At 36.9% G+C, this 20,171-nt stretch overlaps 1 protein-coding gene and 1 pseudogene across 1 annotated transcript; one reads left to right on the top strand and one right to left on the bottom strand.

Annotated features, from left to right (window-relative positions):
• The first annotated feature begins 11,729 nt into the window (after nucleotides 1–11,729).
• Nucleotides 11,730–14,334, top strand: LOC127254779 (uncharacterized; annotated as a pseudogene).
• Nucleotides 14,335–17,468: 3,134 nt separating this feature from the next.
• LOC127254039 (uncharacterized) lies at nucleotides 17,469–19,823 on the bottom strand. Its single transcript, XM_051278895.1, has one exon. The coding sequence runs from the start codon at nucleotides 19,821–19,823 to the stop codon at nucleotides 17,469–17,471; it is 2,355 nt and encodes a 784-aa protein (XP_051134852.1).
• Between the last annotated feature and the right edge of the window lie 348 nt (nucleotides 19,824–20,171).

Here is a 20,171-nt window from a genome sequence, read left to right as displayed (position 1 = left end):
CTTGAAAAAATTGCTCAACTGCATAATGGGTTCCTAAATCTTCTTCGACAACAATTCATGAAACCTAAACAAAAGAAAAGTTGTATGAAAACACATCATCCATGGCTTTTCATCCCAAATATTTGATATTTGGTCACGTTGACCCAAGTTAAGAAATGTTTCATATGTGCTTTTTTCAATGTGTATCTAGGAGTAGGATAAAATTGTTTACTCATGTCAAACTCCTACTCTTTTCTATCACGAAGAAGAGTCATATCCTCTTGTGCCCTTAGCATTGTCTTTTGTCTTTTCCTTCACATCCATCACCATGTTAAACATATTTTTCGAAGACATTTTTCTTGACGTGCATCACATCAATATTGTGTTGAATAAGAAGAGTTGGACAGGAAAAAAATTATGAATTTGCTCCTTTTTTGCAATCCACAAACGTGTGAAAGAATTATATTTGTATTTACAACTTCTGGCTCGGTAACTTTAAGAAAACAGTATTCATCAATCTTTCTAATTTGCTCCTCACCAGATTTTACACATGGAGTGGGGCATTCTTTGCAAAATACCCTTTCTGAACATTTTTTGGTTTGATTGGTACGGATGATCGTTAGGAAAAAACCTTTGATAAGTATCAAACCAAGATTGCTTACATTCGTTCGGAAGAGTGAATGCAACTGTTTGATCATCTTGGCATATTAGGCATTGTTCATAGAGAATCCCATTGATGAATGTCTAATTCACTAGTATTGCACAAAATCAAGAATCTAATACATGTATTTTATTATTTCACAAAAAATCATATATGCAACAAAACCAATTTCATTCTTTATTTGTGCTCCATTTTTATAATTTATTTTTTAGGAAGTTTAACTAACACCTATCATCCATTCACTATGAAACAAATAAAATTTTAGCATGCATCACACAATCGACTATAGCTACTAGAAGTTCACAAGGCTAGTAAAATAAAAACATCAAGAAAATAATAAACCAACGGAAATGTTGTAATCAAAATATACATAATAAGTTTAAACAAATACATAGAGTACAAATCATAATATTCAATTGAATATAGTATTATATTTCTATTTTTTTTTATATGACTAAATTTCAAAACAATATTTTGATAATTTAGAATTAAAAATATATATTATAACTACATTTCCGATAAATATTAGAAAAACATAGAATCTACACATAGTCATAAAATTTATATGATATATAATCGATCCACTTATAAAACGTGAACGATTCCACATAAAATATAATTTTTTTAGTAGGGAAAATTGCAAAACTTTCCATATATGTGAGGCAAAGTATCGTTTTAGGACAAATTTTTAGGGTATCAAATTTCAGGACAATAACTCGATAGTTGCCTTATTTCTATCATCCTACACCGAAAAAGTCACAAGCGGGGCACATGAGCTGTTGTGGTACTGTCGGCATAGAGGTCTACGTGGCTGGGACTGAGGTAAACACCGAGGTTGACCAACTCTGGCAGTGATGTATATAATATATATATGAATTAGAAAAAAATTAAATTAGCCAGATTGACCAACTTACAAATAGCTTATTTGCATCTAGTCTAATCGGCCCAAATTGAAAAAAAAAAAATCATTCGATTTTGATCCTAATTATGATCCATCCCTACAAATTCAAAATCAATGCTCGATCCATTCCAAACTAAAATCCATCGATTTTCAATCAACCGAAGGAAACCAAAGCACCATCAATGGATCAACATAAAAAACAATCATCATAAAGATATACATGCAAAACACTTCGCTTCTCTTTCCACATCTATATTCCGTCAACTGACACTATTTTTCAAAACTCTAAAAGTTATCTAAACACAGTGAAAATTATTCGTACAAGTGACCAACAAAAAGTTCAAACTTATTGTGTGGCTTAAAACCCTAATCAAACAAACCATATTTTGCTCAATTTCTGCATGACAAACCCGACAAGCAATCGTGCTCTTCAAATTGAGTAATCGTGGTCTAATGTAAGCATGCTCTAACCTGAAAAGACACATACATTTAAAATACAAACCAACATAACTCACTTAATATCTTATGATTATAGGAAATTGATTTTTAAGTATAGTGGGAAAGATATTATTAACTTAATTATTTTTCAAGTAAAGTATTAAAATATAAAATATATAAATTAAAAAATTATAGTTGTAATATATATTACACTATCATAAGTTTTAGATTTTTTTATCATTCTAAATTAAAATATATGATATTATATAAGTGTACACACCCAAATAATTAATTGGGGCCGACTCAGCGTAGGTGCAGTCTAAGGGCAATCGCAGCAATATACGTTCCAAAATAGCAGACGGACCTTCTGACCCGTCTAGCCCATCGTTCAAGGAGGTCCAACTCGACTTTAAAGTAGTCCAACTGAGGGAAGAAGGTTAAAGAAGTGGTGAGAAAGTTGTTGGAGAAAAAAAGTGGGATAATATCTTGTTCAAATAAATTAAAAAAAATTAACTATTTAAAAAAAATTCAAGAGAGAAAAAAAGGAGACCATTCATCAATTCATCTTCTTCTTTCTTTATTTTTTCTCTGCAATTTTTCATTTTATAATTTTTTCAATATTTTTACAGTTTTTTCCATTAACTCCAATTTCTTTTTCCAGCTTCGCTCCTTTTTTTTTATCAGCCTTAATTTTACCTTCCTTTTACGTTAATTATTCGGATATCACGAGATAGCCCGGATTCTTTCTTGAGGAGGCCGGGGAACCCTTCGAACAAATCAATTCCGACAAGATTTTCCGGTTAAGCCGTTGGTGGCCATTTTTTGACAACAATAGATTGGCACGCCTGGTGGGACACCGACGTCTCGCGACTTTTACATGCAACTTCGAGAGAAAAATGATACCGCCAATGACTATGGAGATGTCAAAAAACAAAAAAATCGTCGGCGATTTGTCATTGCGCCCTGCGCAGGAAGCTGCCACTCGCGATGAGGTTTCTGTTGCTGCTGGAAGACCGGACCAGAACATTAGCCTTCCAGCCAGCGTCCTTCAGGAGCAAATCCGTGAGGAAATTTGGTTGTCCCTTCACGGATCCGCCCAAGAACTATTGAAATACATTAGCGACATTCTGAAACCCGCCATTCAGAACGAGTTTGTGCTACTTCTGGAGGAAGAAATTCGAAAAAGCAAGGTCTGGAAGGTCGATTCCAGCGAGCCAGAGATTTGGCCTCCCGCGGGTCTTACAACCAGCTTCGTAGCAGATCCGACCTCCCAGGCACTTAAGTATGGCCATGTTACTATGTTCGGTAGTAGTGACGGATTTGGAGGACCTCCAATCACCATCCAGAAGGTCGAAGAATCTCGGGTGTCGGCTGGGCAGGCTTCCTTTGGGCCGCCTTCAACCGACGGATATGGGATGACCTTCGGGTCAGTCCCAGCAGCACCACATGGGCAAAATAATCCCTTATTTGCTGGAAATAGTTTCAGCACCTTAGTCCCCACTCTAGGCCTTCGAAGAAACCCAACGGCTGCACAAGAGACTTCCAATGCATGGGGGGCAGGGCCGACAGCGATACCAGCACTTTCTTTTCTCCCAAAGCCTTCTGGAATAACTTGGGAACCATGAGGATCAGTCCCGACACCATCCCAATACACTGGGGGGCAGGGAGCTGCTAGGGAAGGTCGATTTGCTGCTGGTTCCGAGTTGGAACAAACCTACGAATATTCTGCCGAACCAACCCCGGAAATACACCATTGCAACAAGTTCCAGTCTTTAGAGAACCTACGGAAGGCCCTCGAGTTCGTTTCCCACAATGGGGACCTACTCAACAAACCTTCCTGTAGCCGGCGTTACAAAATCCACCGTCTGTTCAGGCAGCTTCCGAACAGCCTGGGGGGCAGGCAGAGATGGTGTCGCTGCCACATCCCATCATAAATCCACAGGTAATCGAAGATGTGATTCATAGGATATATGGCGCTCGGACAAGCAAGGATTTGGTCAAGCAGTTCTTGAAATATTTCAGGAGCGCAAAAACTAGATGCCAAGTTCGTATACCAGAGGGTCAGGTGGTGAATATGGCAATAAATAACATAACGCACCAGTTGCATGACAGCCTGACTCTCCAGGAGTGTCACGACTTTCGGTAGCCGATGTCCAAAGATGTGAAGGCCGAACAGCCCTTGAAAGAAGCTCAAACGACCCAAAATCAGAAGTTTTGGAGTGGAAATCATTGCGTGTTTGCCCAAGAAGGGGCTGCCGAGGTCGACGAGGAGCAAGACGGGGCTGCCGAGGTCGGCCTTCTTGGCTGAAATTTCGCAAAGGAAGGCATAACATGCCCGGCTCTTAATTTGCCTCGACGGAATGAGGTCAATCTGAAGGTATCTTAGTCGTTCAACATTGCAAAGACGGAACAGATTTTTAAGTACTTGCTGAAAGATAACCAGCTCCTCCTTAAAAAAGGTCACAAAATGCCGACCGAAGAGGAGCTGATAGAAAATTATTTTGTATGTGGCATGGAGTATATGACCATCAGACCGGGAAAATTAGTTTAGTAAAAACATCTATATTCTCATCAACACTCTTTTTGGTGTCAAGTTTGAATTGGAAAAATTTTTCAAGCAAAAACAACTTATTTGACAAAGTTACTTCCATGTACAAAGCATCTAATCTATCCAACAATTGTTTTGCACTAAAAAACTTTCCTACTTTCCTAAGCACATTGTCAGTTAAATGCAACACAATACACGCACATGCACATTCATCTATTTCAATAAGTTTTTCCATAGGTGTATCATCATCAAACATACCATCTATTGCTCGAGAAAGTTTTTGAGTAATTAAAACACTTTTCATTCTTTGTTTCCAAATAGTAAAATCTATTTTCCCGTCAAACGGCTGCATATTATAAAAAGTACCCATAGGAGCAGTCATTTAAAAGAAAAATTTGTCCACAAATTGAAATCACTCAAAAAACACAATCCAAGCAATTAATTATCAATCAATCACAAGATTTGCAACAACAACAATCTAGAGCAACAAAGAAAGCAAGATCTCCAAGATTAACCAATCAATCTCTACAATCAGCAGATTCACCAAAATCCTAATCTAATCTGCAATCAGCAGATTCACAAAAATCCTACTCTAATATGCAATCAGCATATTCACCGAGAATTAAAAAGGAAGGGTTTAGCATTTTACCAAAATTGATCTATTACCAATGATCGATATACCCGAAGATTCTGCCGAACTTAATGGTTTGACAGATTTGGCTCTGATACCACAGTTTTATTTTATATATATATAATCTGTCAAACAAAAACAACATCAACTAGAATGTGCCCAACAAAATTGAAATAAAACCAATATACTTTCTGAAAATCAATTTAAGAACACAATCAAACTATGCAAAAATCAGGATTCAAGATTAGACAAGGCAGAACATGAACTTCCCTCTTTCGACAGTCTTCCCGCAAACACACCCAATCATGCGCCGCAACTTCGGCAACTTCCTCTTCCGGCGATTTCCAAGCGACTCGACAAAGGATAGGGGAAACTATTCTTACGGCTCAGTCTACAACCTAATGACTCACATTTAGGGACTAACCCAACCGCCTCCAAACAAAACCCCAAACCAACGGACTCGATCAACCCTAAACTCTAATCGACCTATTTTCCCCAAAACCTCACAAAAACACCTAGATGAACAACTTACCGAAGGAATCGAACAAGAACGACGGCGATTTCGGCGAAGAAGAGAACCTCAAACTTACCGAGAAGAACTCGAAGAAGATGAACCGGAGGGAGAGAAAAAACAGACTCCAAATCGCGCAATACACTATCTAATGAGAAGGGGAGTGGTTTGGGGAGTTATAAGGTGTGGATCGAGTCGGGTCAGGTCGGGTTAAAGGGTTTTGGGTTGCGGGTTGGGCTTGGTATTGGGTTGGGCCAAAATATATCTAATAATTCGCGTAGTGTAACTTGCCTAGTTGGGCCTAGTTTGCAGGGTATTTTGGTTCGGCCGGAGATTTATCCAGACCATACTCGACGAGTAGTGGCTGCAGATTTTTTATGTTATAAAAAAATGTATATACATTAGATTATTCACTTATTATTTTAATTTATATTGTGTTCAATCTGAGTATTGTGCGTGCCTTTTTTTTATTGGCTTGGGTGTACATGTTAATTTGGAAAAAAGTGTACAAATGTATAAATTAAAAATTTTAAAAATAATTACTTAAAAATGTAAGGGTAAATCTATATGTATTTAATAGAACTATCACAATTTTTTGCCACAAAAATTAAGACATTATGTTATTTTGTTCAATTAGTTATACGATCATGCAATTCTTCAGCAATCATTGTTATTATTATTACAGAATTATCAATTTTGTAGCAATCTTTTGTGATAGATTTTTTTAATAATATTTAATTATTTATTCTTTTTCGAAAAATTGTTGTAATCTTCCTCGACAATAGTATCTACTATGTTAATAACCCAAGCAATTATATATATTGTAATTCCACAACAATTTTGTGACATAAAGGTATCCTTTCATGTTTGGTTTTATATTATTATCATTATTATTATTTTGAATAGTCGTTTGAATGGTAACATTTTGTGAGAGTGTATTATTATATAGAATCGCAATGATCATGTAGAAAAAACATAAATGAATTCTAAGGGAACACAATAAAATATAAACTAGTAGTAGAATTAGTTGTATTACACGACATTCAATTAGTGTAATATTTTATGATACTTTTAATGTATATTAAATTGTATGACTGTTTTTAATTTATTCATTAAATACAAATTTTATTTATTATAATTTTTCTTGATGTAAATTAGGAAACAAAAAAAATTACAAAAATTGGTTACACCTATCATCAATAGAAAATCATCACAAGAAATATTCAGGGTATATTGTTCCAGGCTTTCTAAATAATTGCTATAATATTCGATATTATATAACAATTATGCAATAGTAATTGTCAGGATATGGTACAATAGTAATGAGAAGAACGAATCTTTGTAATTGAACAACTTTTGTGACAATATTACATTTATGGCATTGTTGCAACCTTTGCGGCTAAAAACAATCATGATATTGTGATAATGGTATTCACTAAACAGAACCATAGCAATGCTGCAACTTTCATGATAATAATAGCTCAAGTATGGTAGCATCCTTTGTGGCTAAAAATAGTGATGGTGTTATTGCACTTCTCATGACTTAAAAACAAATTGTTGACAACTTTTATGATTAAAAATAGTCACACTATTGCTGTAGTGTTTGTTATTTATACGACCATGATAATGCCACAATCTCTAGGAACAGACTAGGGTCACGAGATAATTGTCGCAAGTTTCGTTGCTATATCTTGTGATTTATTGTCATGAAAATCATCCCATTTTGGGAAAGTCAATAGCAAAAATCCATGGAAATTGTCCCATGGACATCACGTGACCTGTCCAAAACACACATAAAAAAAAAAAGCACAACTACGCATTAAAACGGCAACTTCACGCTCATTTTCAGGTGATGGTTGTCCTCTGGTATATGCACTTTGTATGTTGTGTAAATTTACAATGCATTATTTTATTGTATGAGATTAAATATGAGCATACATATATATACACATGGATGAGATCACATGCATGCACACACTACACCTATATATAATGCGATAGTGCTTAACTAAACGTAAAAAAAAAATTGTTGCTGCAGATAACCATGGCACATCAGCTCCACTTCGGCCGCGGAGTTCTACAACAAACTGACGAGTATTCGATTGCAACACATTAGGCTGTGTTTGTTTTGGAGTTTAGATTTTGGGTTGATATTTGAATAGTAAAAAAATTGAATTTGAATAGTTGTGTAATGTGATATAAATAAGTATTCATGTGATGTTTTGAATGTAATATTGATTTTTAGTATAATATAAAAAATAAAAAATAAGTGTTTGCTTGGATTTTTTGGTGGTAAAATTGTTGAGATATGAAGCCTGATTATATCCTAAAATCTAGGGATATGATTTAAATATTATATTCTAGATTTTAGATATATGATTTGGATATTATTGGCATAAGCTAAGGCTATAAATATCCATGTATTCTCACTTTAACACGAGCCTGCGTACGTTATATTAAAATTTCTGGCTTGGCAGCCCCCAGACGTAGATTATCGTGATCGAACTAGGTTAGCAAATTCTTGTGTCCTTGTTTGTCTCTTCTTGGTAAGGTGGATTGGGAGGCATCGGATCGAATATTGATTGTGGCTGTGGAAATCCCTTGTGACCTATGGAGGTGCCTTGTGTCGAAAGTCTCCTGGCGGTAGTGGTGTTGGGTCGGTCCCGACAGTTCTTGTAGGTCAGGCAGTGGGTCCCTTTGTGATAGCCAGTGCAAGGTGGACAGGGAAGGATAAGGGTTTCGGCAAACGCATCGGAGGATATATCCGATTTGCTCTCATATCAAGTGAGCCTTAGGTTTGTTTGTATGAATCAAGATGGGTGATCGTCGTGCTGTCAAGGTATTCGATTGAATGAACTTTGGTTTTTGTAAGATGCAGATAGAAGATTACCTATATGGTAAAGATCTAGAGGCGGCGTTGAAGGAGAAACCCAAAGACACGGATGAAGCTGAGTACAAGAAGATCGACAGGAAGACGATAAGTGCGGTTTCACTAACCTTTTGGGAGAATGTCTCGACTGAATTTAGATTTGAGGCAAAGGGAAAGGGTGAAGATCAAGAATGGTCAAAGTTGAAGCCGAAGAACAAGGACAATTAAGATGCAAGTCGGGTGGTATGTTGGAACTGCAAGGGGCACTTGAAACGAGAGTGCGGGGTGCTAGAGAAGGATCAAGGTTCGGAAACACAGCGGAGGAGATATCCGATGTGCTGATTCTGAGCATCAGCAGTCCAATGGAGTCATGGATCTTGGTCTCATGAGCGTCATTCCGCTCATGTAGTGATTCGGGAATCATGGAATCCTATACCACATGTAATTTTGGTGTTGTCTATCTTGCAGATAATGAGACACTGAAAATTGTAGGTAAAGGTATGGTTTGAATCAGAACACTAAATTGTGGGGAGTGGAGACTGAATGAAGTGAGACATGTCCCGGGTCTGAAACGGAATCTGATTTCCGTGGGACAATTAGATAAGTTAGGTTACTCGACAGTTTTTTAAACTAAGTCGTGGAAGGTAAGTGAAAGATCCATTGTGGTGGCCCAAGGGAGAAGAAATGGAAGTCTCTACATGAAAAAAACCATGCAAGACGGAATCAGTTCCGTGGCCATAAATAATGACACAAATTTATGGCATTCTCGTTTCGGATACATGGGCGAGAAGGGGATAGGGTAGCTCATTTCAAATGGAGCACTGTCAGGTCTCAAGTCCGTCGATATTGAAGTATGCGAGGACTGTATCTTTGGGAAGCAACGAAATGTGGCATTCTCAAAGGGTGGGAGAGACCTGGAAAAGGAAAAGTTTGAGTTGGTTCATACGGACCTGCGAGAACCAGCTTTTGTTTCGACCCTTGGAGGCTTACAATACTACACCGCGGTCATTGGCGACGTTACAAGGAAGGTATGAGTATATTTCCTTTAGGAGGTGGAAAGCACGTGCAGTGGGAGTAGTGAGCCGATTTATGAGCAATCCTGAAAGACAGTCTAAGGTGGTGACCTTAGATGAGTTGAGGTTGTGTTCAACTTCAATTGGCCTCGATGAGTGAAGAAGGAGGCTTTGTGTTGTCATTGCCGATGGAGTATAATGTTGAAGTGGAAGATGTAATCAGTCTTCAAGTGGGAGATTGTTGAGATATGAAGTCTGATTATATCCTAAAATCTAGGGATATGATTTAGCTATTATATTCTAAATTTTAGAGATATGATTTGGATATTATTGGCATAAGCTTAGGCTATAAATATCAATGTATTCTAACTTTAACATGTGTCTGCGTACTTTATATTAAAATTTCTGGTTTGGCAACACTCCAAGACGTAGATTATTGTGATTGAAGTGGGTTACTAAATTTTTGTATCCTTGTTTGTCTCTTCTTAATTTTATGGAATTTCCGTAACAAAATTTTTGTATGAATAATATAAATTTTCCAAAATCATACAAACAAACACACCTATTTCCATGAATTTGATTTGGAGACTTCCTCTGTTATTGCACTTTACTGTCACGGAATGATACAATGTATTTAAAAAGAATTGAGGTATGGTTATCTCCCTGAAACAATTCAAGTCATTCTGAAACTTCTAACTCAGTTGCAGTTTATGGTTTTGCATAGGTGCCGATCAACATTTTACATTTTCAAGTCATGGATTCGGACGAGGATGGCCACTTTTCTTCAAAACATAATCATGGCTTTTATCAACAACTTTGCAGGGTTTTTGTGGTAATTTGTTACAGGTAATATACATGGTGACATCATCATTGCCTTACTTTTACCGGATATGAAAAGATTAACTTATATTTGATTTAGAAAATATAGAGGGGATAGCAGCTAAGAAAGTTCTTTTAAGCTTATAATATCTTGTTAATTAATGTAATTGGAGATTCATGTCAGTTGAAATCTAATTTAAGTTCGTACTAATCCTGGGATACTATTTTGTGATGAAAAATTCAAAAGTAAATCAAAACCAAATAAGAAAATTTTATCAATTAAAATGCGCCGCCACTTTCTAATTATGTTTCTAGATTAGGCATCAAGTGTTGAAATAATATTAAGAACTTATGGTGAAGGCCTAGAAGTTAATTATTTTAATTTAGATAATTATTTTTTATTATTAATATAATTATGATAATTAATTTTGCCGATGGATGTGTTTGGATTTTGATTTTGATTTTGAATACTCAAATTTTGAATTAAAATAGTTGTTTGATGTGATATAAATATATATTGACGTGATGTTTTAATATAAAATTAGATTTAGTGTAATAAAATAAATTTAAATTGAGTGTTTGATTTGATTTTTTTTTTTAAAGAGAAAAAAAAAAATTGACATGGCTAAAATTCTTGAGAAACTGCCTTAAAAATGGTGGGTGGGGTTTACTAATATAACAAGAAGTTGTATGTCATTTCTTTATTATAAAAAATACTTACACTTACCCCAAAATATTATATTATATAAAATAATACTTAATTTTGGATAATCAATCAACATATTAATATATTTGGATAAAAAAGAATTTTAGGCCTGTACATACTACAAATAGAAATAGAGGTGGAGACTCGTCTATCTATGGACACACCTTTTTTTCTCCTTGTCAATTTAACTTTTATGCAATTTATTTTTCTTTCCCTTCAATTCACATTTCTAGTTTCTTCCTTTTTATCTTTGTCCTTCCATTCTTTTTTTTTTTTTTTGTTTTTTAAATTTATTAATTTTGGGAACTCAGTTCCTAATGATTTTTGGAGAAAGATGAGGAACTCACCTGATTTTCAAAGGCTTCCTTTTATAAGCCCCAGTATTTAAATTCAAAGCAGAAATTCTTCACTTAGCGGGCGTCTAAGTAAACACATGGCTTTCAAATAAAATAATTTAAGATGTGTGAACGGTTTTCTGAATAAGACTTATTTTGGGGTCTCGAGGACGTCAACTTTTGTAATGAAGTCGTACACGGGAGGAAAAATAGTAGCTCGATGCTGCCCAACCTAAATCATATTACGGGCACCGCAATATTTTCGATCTAACATTTAATGTCTATTTTTCTCAAAGATTATTTCTGGATTATAATACATCAATTATGCAGTTAATATTCTCTTTAACTTATCAAGTCTTATTTTCCTTTTCTCTCATATGTTCACTTGTTTACTATGAGTGCAGTGTTTGAGATGAAGAAAGAGGCAAATATGGAATGCAATAAGGATGAGGCCATAATAGCTAAAGAGATGGCAGAAAAGAAATTTCTCGAAAAGGACTTTCAAGGAGCCAACAGGATGGCTTCGAAGGCTCATAGCTTCTTTCCCGGACTGGATGGGTTGTCGCAGTTTATTGAGATCATCCATATACACATCGCTAACAGCCACAAGATACACGACGCTCCTAATTATTACGGCATATTCGGAGTTGATTCATCGGCTGATGATGATACACTGAGGAGATAGTACCGAAGAATGGCCCTCGCCCTGCACCCTGATAAGAACAAGTCAGTAGGGGCAGACGGTGCATTTCAGATACTGTCGGAGGCGTGGAGTGTACTATCAGAAAAGAAGAGCAGAAATGCATATGATTCGAGGATCAGTGTAGTGCCTCCGAGCCAGAGTGGCAGTGTTGCTTCAACAAGTACACCGTATACAGCCTTTTCAACTTCTATTCGTCACGGACAAACTCCTCCGTGGTCTACAGCAAGTCCGCAGTGCGGCTTCCCTGCAGTACTGCTGATAAATCCACAATACATGAACTATGGTGTGCCTTTCTCTCAGGGATTTTTTTGCAGGATTTTTAAATCCAATTTTTCAAGGTAATAGAGCATACTATTTCCAGAATCCATCCCAAAGAAGTTGGAATCTCGGATTCACTGCGTCCCCTATCCAATGTATCCACCAGTGGGAATGCATAATCCAGTTCAACCTCAAATGTCTTCAACTGCAGCAGACTTTTTTTCTTCACATTCAGCTGCTCATTATGGTAATGATCCAAATACAGCCCAGTCGAGGTCGACTGCTAACCAGCAAAGACCAGATTCATTTTGGAGTTCATGCAGTTGGTGCAAAACACATTATGTATACGGTAATGTGTACCTAAATGAATTTCTGGAGTGTCCTCAGTGCAAAAAGGTTTTCAGGGCAATGCATATTCCTGCTCCTAACATAAAAGCCCGAGGCTCACGCTATTGGAATCTCTATCGACACACTGAGGATCTATCGACCTTCTTGAATCGTTGGAGAAGTGTGCCGTCATCAGTTCCTGAAAACTGCAGAGACATTCCTCCGGGGATCGTGGAACCAACTACATCTCCCAGTTCTGCATTCAGAAATCCATTAATGGAGGAACCGATGAAGAACCTTGATGGTGATTGCTCAACAAGTACAGAAGGAGCTGGAACGAAGCCTGGTCTTTGTAGCCTGAATTTGGGGAAACCAGAGAGCCTCATAGGAGCAGATGTTCAGAAGGGAGAAAGTGTAACATTCCAGGCATGTTCTGTAAAAGTGAATGTCAATAATCCTGGCCCTGCGAAGAACAAACAACCGACGAAGTCCCATACCAAGGGGCTATCACATATGGAAGTAAAAATGGAGAGGAAGGAACTTGTACGCCAGTTCAAGAAATTGGACATAGAAAAAAATTCATCGAAGAAATTTCACAATGAAGATCCTGAGAAAAGGAGTGGTGGCACATTCTCTGATCTAAATGCGAAAGCTCATGATGTAGAAGCCTGTCTCGATGAAACTCTATCAATGTCTGTGCCTGATGCCAACTTCCACAATTTCGACAATGAAAGAGTGGAGAGTTCCTTCTCAAACAATCAGGTTTGGGCTGCATATGACGACGATGATGGTATGCCTCGATATTATGCCTTGGTTCATAACTTGATTTCAAGATCACCTTTTCAACTCGAAATCTGTTGGTTGAAGTCGAAATCCACAACTGAGTTTGGATCATTTGAGTGGATTTCTTCTGGATTCACAAAGACCATTGGAAATTTCTGGGTAGGGAAACCAATAAAAATAAGCAGGTTAAATTCATTCTCTCATCCAATGAGATCGAAAAAGGGTCCGAGAGGAGTGATCCATATCTTTCCAGCAAAAGGAGATGTTTGGGCAGTCTACCATAACTGGTCCTTCGAATGGAACTTCGACACTGAAAAGGATGTAATTCATAAATACCAAGTGGTGGAAGTGCACGGAGATTACAGTGAAGATCGTGGAGTTTCGGTTATACCCCTTGTGAAAGTGGCTGGATTCACAACTCTCTTCCGCCGAATGCCTGACCACAATGTGGTTTGGACAATTCCGAAGGAAGAGATGTTCAGATTCTCCCATCAGGTGCCGATGTTTAAGTTGGATGGGATGAAAGGCAAAGGTGCACCTGAGGGGTGCTATGAGCTCGACCCTGCAGCCCTACCACCAGAACTGCTCGAGATTATTACAGAAGCGGAAGCAACCGAGCCAACCACTCAGAGAGTTTCCGAGCATCGTGGTCATGCCAGAAGGATGGATCCAAAAATAACTGAGGTTTTTGGGAAGGGAAATTAAGGTTCCAAACTTCGTAAGACCTATTTTAGAAGAAAGAAAGGCAGGCAGGTCCAAGGTAAAAAAGACAGAATCTGTGAACAATCTCATGAATGAAACCTGTCTATGACATATGTGCTTCTCTTTCTCATCACAACGATTATAGATAGAAGTACAACATTTTAATGTTCTTAGGAGAAAATTCATCGTTTATAGAATTGTTTGAAGTATCTGATTCTTACTTTAAATGTATGGATATATGATTTATGTTAGAATTTTTTATCATGAATTAAAGAAAGTTAAAAATTAGGTATCGAAATTGTTGGATTTTACAGTACTTATACATTACACATGTGCAAGAATACACTTATTTAATATATAATATCTTGGCTCCCGACAAATAAACTGAGGCCAATTAGATAGATACAAATTTAAAGTCCAGCAACCTGTTGTGAAAAGAAAAACAAATGTTACACACTTATCTTCAATAAAAGAAAAAAGACATATTGCCCTATATCCCTCCATCGTCTCTTAAGTTTTATATTGCCCGACAACGACAATTTGAGAGTCTCAACTAGTAGCTACTAAAATAGTAACAAAAATATTACCAGCAGTGTTTACACTGTACCTTTATCTGGATTGATGTAATTGGTGAAGTTGCCTTTATTTGGATTGATTGTGTGTTCGTGTTAGTGTTGTACTGCGTGCTTTGATCATACTTGTTGTTCATAACATTTTTTGATGGTTTCGTACTTTTTTTTACAAAAGCCGATTACATACGGTAAATTTCTATTTATGAAAGCATATTACTTGTTAAAAAAATATATGTTTTTTTGGTTCCGCACCTAACTTTATTTTTCTTTATTTTAGAAACATAATTAAACCATGCATATGATTAGTCCTTGCTACTATATGTTTTATTAGTCCTTCTCTTTTATATCTCAAGAAAAAATATATATATATGTTTTATATCCCAGAAAAATAAAAATCAATAAATAAAACTACAAGAATACTAGTCATAAATGCTTATTGTAGTGTTGTGTGATCAAATTTCGGAATGTTGTTATCCCAAAAAGTATATATTATATGGGTTTTATGGAACAGAACAATCTAATTGTTCAATTCAAATGAAGTCCAAACTCAAGTGACGACCCAAATAAAATAATATCCAACTAGATTTGGATAATGATAAGATATAGATAAAATAGAATTATATTTGCTGAGATTTAGCATATATATATATATGTATATAGTCCATACAAAGAAAAGGACAGAATGCATACATCATTATTTTATTGTCAGAGTTAATACAATTTATTCTTTTCCATTACTTTTCCCCTTGCAGCCGTTTCCTTTCTTTCTTTTTCTGTTTTTGCTTGCTTTTATCTTCCTTTTGCTTTCTTAAATTTCTTGCCATCTCTTCGGTTTATTTTCTTATTTTCTTTTCTTTTTATCTTTGTCCTATTTTTCTCTCGTTTTTTATAAAGCTGAAGAACTCACCCAATTTTTGGCAGGCTCAATCCTACATGCTTTCGAAAAATATTACAAGCGACAACAGCTGTCATAGCCATAGGTTTTGGAATGCTGCACTCAACGGATCAAAAATTTAACAGAAACATTTGACTTAAGAGCAAAAACTAACGATGCAGGACTGGTGGAAAGTAAAGGATGGGAAATGCTGGTGGAAATCGGGAGAAGATTCTGGAAGAAGATGGATCAATCTTATTTCATTTTGGTCCAATTGGGTAATGGGACCAACATGCAAATTTACAATTTTAACCATTTCTTTTTTTAAAAAATTGGTTGTTTGTCGTCCAGCTAGGTTGCCCACATGTCATCCACATAAGTTTTAGTGTGCCATGATGTTTCCACGCAAGCATATAAGGTGCCTAAGGATAACTTTTGCCAAAATTGTTTAGTTACCGAAGTAATTCTATACCGTGCCTAATTATGATCCTAAAGCGATAAAATAGTCAAGTGCAGGAAAAAAAATAGTTTACTCGAAAAAAATTCAAAACACATGCCAAATATGAGAACTTTATTCCATAAGAAATATTGTATAAGAGACATTTACGACTATTAAATAGTCGTAATAAAAAGTTATGTCATGTGGATTCACAATCCTTCATAATGACCTGTTAAATGTGGCATGACAGACCGGAGAAGACATCCAGTTTGTCATGAATGCATATCGTAACAACGTATCTGTTAAATGCATACATATCATAGAATTTTTTTAAAATAAAGTCATAGTAAATAGGATTTTTACATAGCAAAATAGAATTATAGTTTTGTTTGTGCACACCCTGAGGATCTGTGGCATGAGGCAAGCCCAGCCGCACTATGAAATCATAAAATTGGTGGACATATGTAAAAGTTCCCAAAATAAAAAGCAGCGGCAGCAAAAGCATAAGATTGAAAAAAATATATATATATATCAAATATAACGGAAAAAAAAAAAAAAGTGAAGTGAATGGTGATTTCTCTGTTGCATTGCAGATAGTTTAACAGCCCAAAACACCAAGATTGATTCACTTTCTTTTGAATTTTTCAAAAATTTGAAATGACTTATTTAACAACAATGTAGGAGGCAGATTCAGCTTTGTCAAATCTATCATTCATGGCTTAATTCCGTCATCGACGGCTAATTACTTCTTCAGAAACTTTCATTTTCTTACTCTATGTATTGCTTTGACCACATCCTATATGTTTTGTGATCTTAGTGTAATTAAAAAATATGTGAGCTTTTGTCTTTTAGACCCCATTGGTATTTATTTTCCTAGGTCCATATTTTATTTTCCCGGTCAAGCCGTTTTTGATTTATATGTCTTTTTTCTTTTATTGAAGATAAGTGTATAACATTTGTTTTTCTTTTCACAACAGGTTGCTGGACTTTAAATGTGTATCTATCTAATTGGCCTCAGTTTATTTGTCGGGAGCCAAGATATTTTACATTAAATAAGTGTATTTTTGCACATGTTTAATGTATAAGTACTGTAAAATCAAAAAATTTTGATACCTAATTTTTAACTTTCTTTAATTCATGATAAAAAAATCTAACATATATCGTATATCCATACATTTAAAGTAAGAATCAGATACTTCAAACAATTCTATAAACGATGAATTTTCTCCTAAGAACATTAAAATGTTGTACTTCTGTCTATAATCGTTGTGATGAGAAAGAGAAGCACATATGTCATAGACAGGTTTCATTCATGAGATTGTTCACAGATTCTGTCTTTTTTACCTTGGACCTGCCTGCCTTTCTTTCTTCTAAAATAGGTCTTACGAAGTTTGGAACCTTAATTTCCCTTCCCAAAAACCTCAGTTATTTTTGGATCCATCCTTCTGGCATGACCACGATGCTCGGAAACTCTCTGAGTGGTTGCCTCGGTTGCTTCCGCTTCTGTAATAATCTCGAGCAGTTCTGGTGGTAGAGCTGCAGGGTCGAGCTCATAGCACCCCTCAGGTGCACCTTTGCCTTTCATCCCATCCAACTTAAACATCGGCACCTGATGGGAGAATCTGAACATCTCTTCCTTCGGAATTGTCCAAACCACATTGTGGTCAGGCATTCGGCGGAAGAGAGTTGTGAATCCAGCCACTTTCACAAGGGGTATAACCGAAACTCCACGATCTTCACTGTAATCTCCGTGCACTTCCACCACTTGGTATTTATGAATTACATCCTTTTCAGTGTCGAAGTTCCATTCGAAGGACCAGTTATGGTAGACTGCCCAAACATCTCCTTTTGCTGGAAAGATATGGATCACTCCTCTCGGACCCTTTTTCGATCTCATTGGATGAGAGAATGAATTTAACCTGCTTATTTTTATTGGTTTCCCTACCCAGAAATTTCCAATGGTCTTTGTGAATCCAGAAGAAATCCACTCAAATGATCCAAACTCAGTTGTGGATTTCGACTTCAACCAACAGATTTCGAGTTGAAAAGGTGATCTTGAAATCAAGTTATGAACCAAGGCATAATATCGAGGCATACCATCATCGTCGTCATATGCAGCCCAAACCTGATTGTTTGAGAAGGAACTCTCCACTCTTTCATTGTCGAAATTGTGGAAGTTGGCATCAGGCACAGACATTGATAGAGTTTCATCGAGACAGGCTTCTACATCATGAGCTTTCGCATTTAGATCAGAGAATGTGCCACCACTCCTTTTCTCAGGATCTTCATTGTGAAATTTCTTCGATGAATTTTTTTCTATGTCCAATTTCTTGAACTGGCGTACAAGTTCCTTCCTCTCCATTTTTACTTCCATATGTGATAGCCCCTTGGTATGGGACTTCGTCGGTTGTTTGTTCTTCGCAGGGCCAGGATTATTGACATTCACTTTTACAGAACATGCCTGGAATGTTACACTTTCTCCCTTCTGAACATCTGCTCCTATGAGGCTCTCTGGTTTCCCCAAATTCTGGCTACAAAGACCAGGCTTCGTTCCAGCTCCTTCTGTACTTGTTGAGCAATCACCATCAAGGTTCTTCATCGGTTCCTCCATTAATGGATTTCTGGATGAAGAACTGGGAGTTGTAGTTGGTTCCACGATCCCCGGAGGAATGTCTCTGCAGTTTTCAGGAACAGATGATGGCACACTTCTCCAACGATTCAAGAAGGTCGATAGATCCTCAGTGTGTCGATAGAGATTCCAATAGCGTGAGCCTCGGGCTTTTATGTTAGGAGCAGGAATCTGCATTGCCCTAAAAACCTTTTTGCACTGAGGACACTCCAGAAATTCATTTAGGTACACATTACGGCATACATAATGTGTTTTGCACCAACTGCATGAACTCAAAAATGAATCTGGTCTTTGCTGGTTAGCAGTCGACCTCGACTGGGCTGTATTCGGAGCATTACCATAATGAGCAGCTGAATGTGAAGAAAAAAAGTCGGCTGCAGTTGCGATCGTTGAAGACATTTGAGGTTGAACTGGATTATGCATTCCCACTGGCGGATACATTGAATAGGGGACCGCAGTGAATCCATAATTCCAACTTCTTTGGGATGGATTCTGGTAATAGTATGCTCTATTACCTTGAAAAATTGGATTTAAAAATCCTGCAAAAAATCCCTGAGTGAAAGGCACACCATAGCTCATGTATTGTGGATTTATCAGCAGTACTGCAGGAAAGCCGTACTGCGGACTTGCTGTAGACCATGGAGAAGTTTGTCCGTGACGAATAGAAGTTGAAAAAGTTGTATACGGTGTTCTTGTTGAAGCAACACTGCCGCTCTGGCTCCGAGGCAGTACACTGATCCTCAAATTATATGCATTTCTGCTCTCCTTTTCTGACAGTACACTCCACGCCTCCGACAGTATCTGAAATGCACCGTCTGCCCCTACTGACTTGTTCTTATCAGGGTGCAGGGTGAGGGCCATTCTTCGGTACTGTCTCCTCAGTGTATCATCATCAGCCGATGAATCAACTCCCAATATGCCGTAATAATCAGGAGCGTCCTGTATCTTGTGGCTGCTAGCAATGTGTATATGGATGATCTCAATAAACTGCGACAATCCATCCAGTCCGGGAAAGAGGCTGTGAGCCTTCGAAGCCATCCTTTTGGCTCCTTGAAAGTCCCCTTCGAGAAATTTCTTTTCTGCCATCTCTTTAGCTATTATGGCCTCATCCTTGTTGCATTCCATATTTGCCTCTTTCTTCACCTCAAACACTGCACTCATAGTAAACAAGTGCACATATGAGAGAAAAGGATAATAAGACTTGATAAGTTAGAGAGTATATTAACTGCATAATTGATGTATTATAGTCCAGAAATAATCTTCGAGGAAAATAGGCATTAAATGTTGGATCTACAATATTGCGGTGCCGTAGTATGATTTAGGTTGTGCAGCATCAGAGTTACTATTTTACTTGTACGACTTCATTTACAAAAGTTGATGTCCTCGAGTATAATTAGGATAAGTCGAACTAGGGCTAACAGGAAATACCATAATGCATATTAGCTGCATTTCGATTCAAGAATATCTGTGGCG

The sequence above is a fragment of the Andrographis paniculata genome, unplaced genomic scaffold, assembly GCF_009805555.1.
Source record: "Andrographis paniculata isolate CXL003 unplaced genomic scaffold, ASM980555v1 Contig52END, whole genome shotgun sequence".
Classification (NCBI taxonomy): domain Eukaryota; kingdom Viridiplantae; phylum Streptophyta; class Magnoliopsida; order Lamiales; family Acanthaceae; genus Andrographis; species Andrographis paniculata.
This window is presented reverse-complemented; position numbering and strand designations above follow the sequence as displayed.

Bases quoted from the DNA above. Each gene is read 5' to 3' on its own strand.
- LOC127254039 (XM_051278895.1), bottom strand. From the start codon at position 19,823: ATGGAATGCAACAAGGATGAGGCCATAATAGCTAAAGAGATGGCAGAA.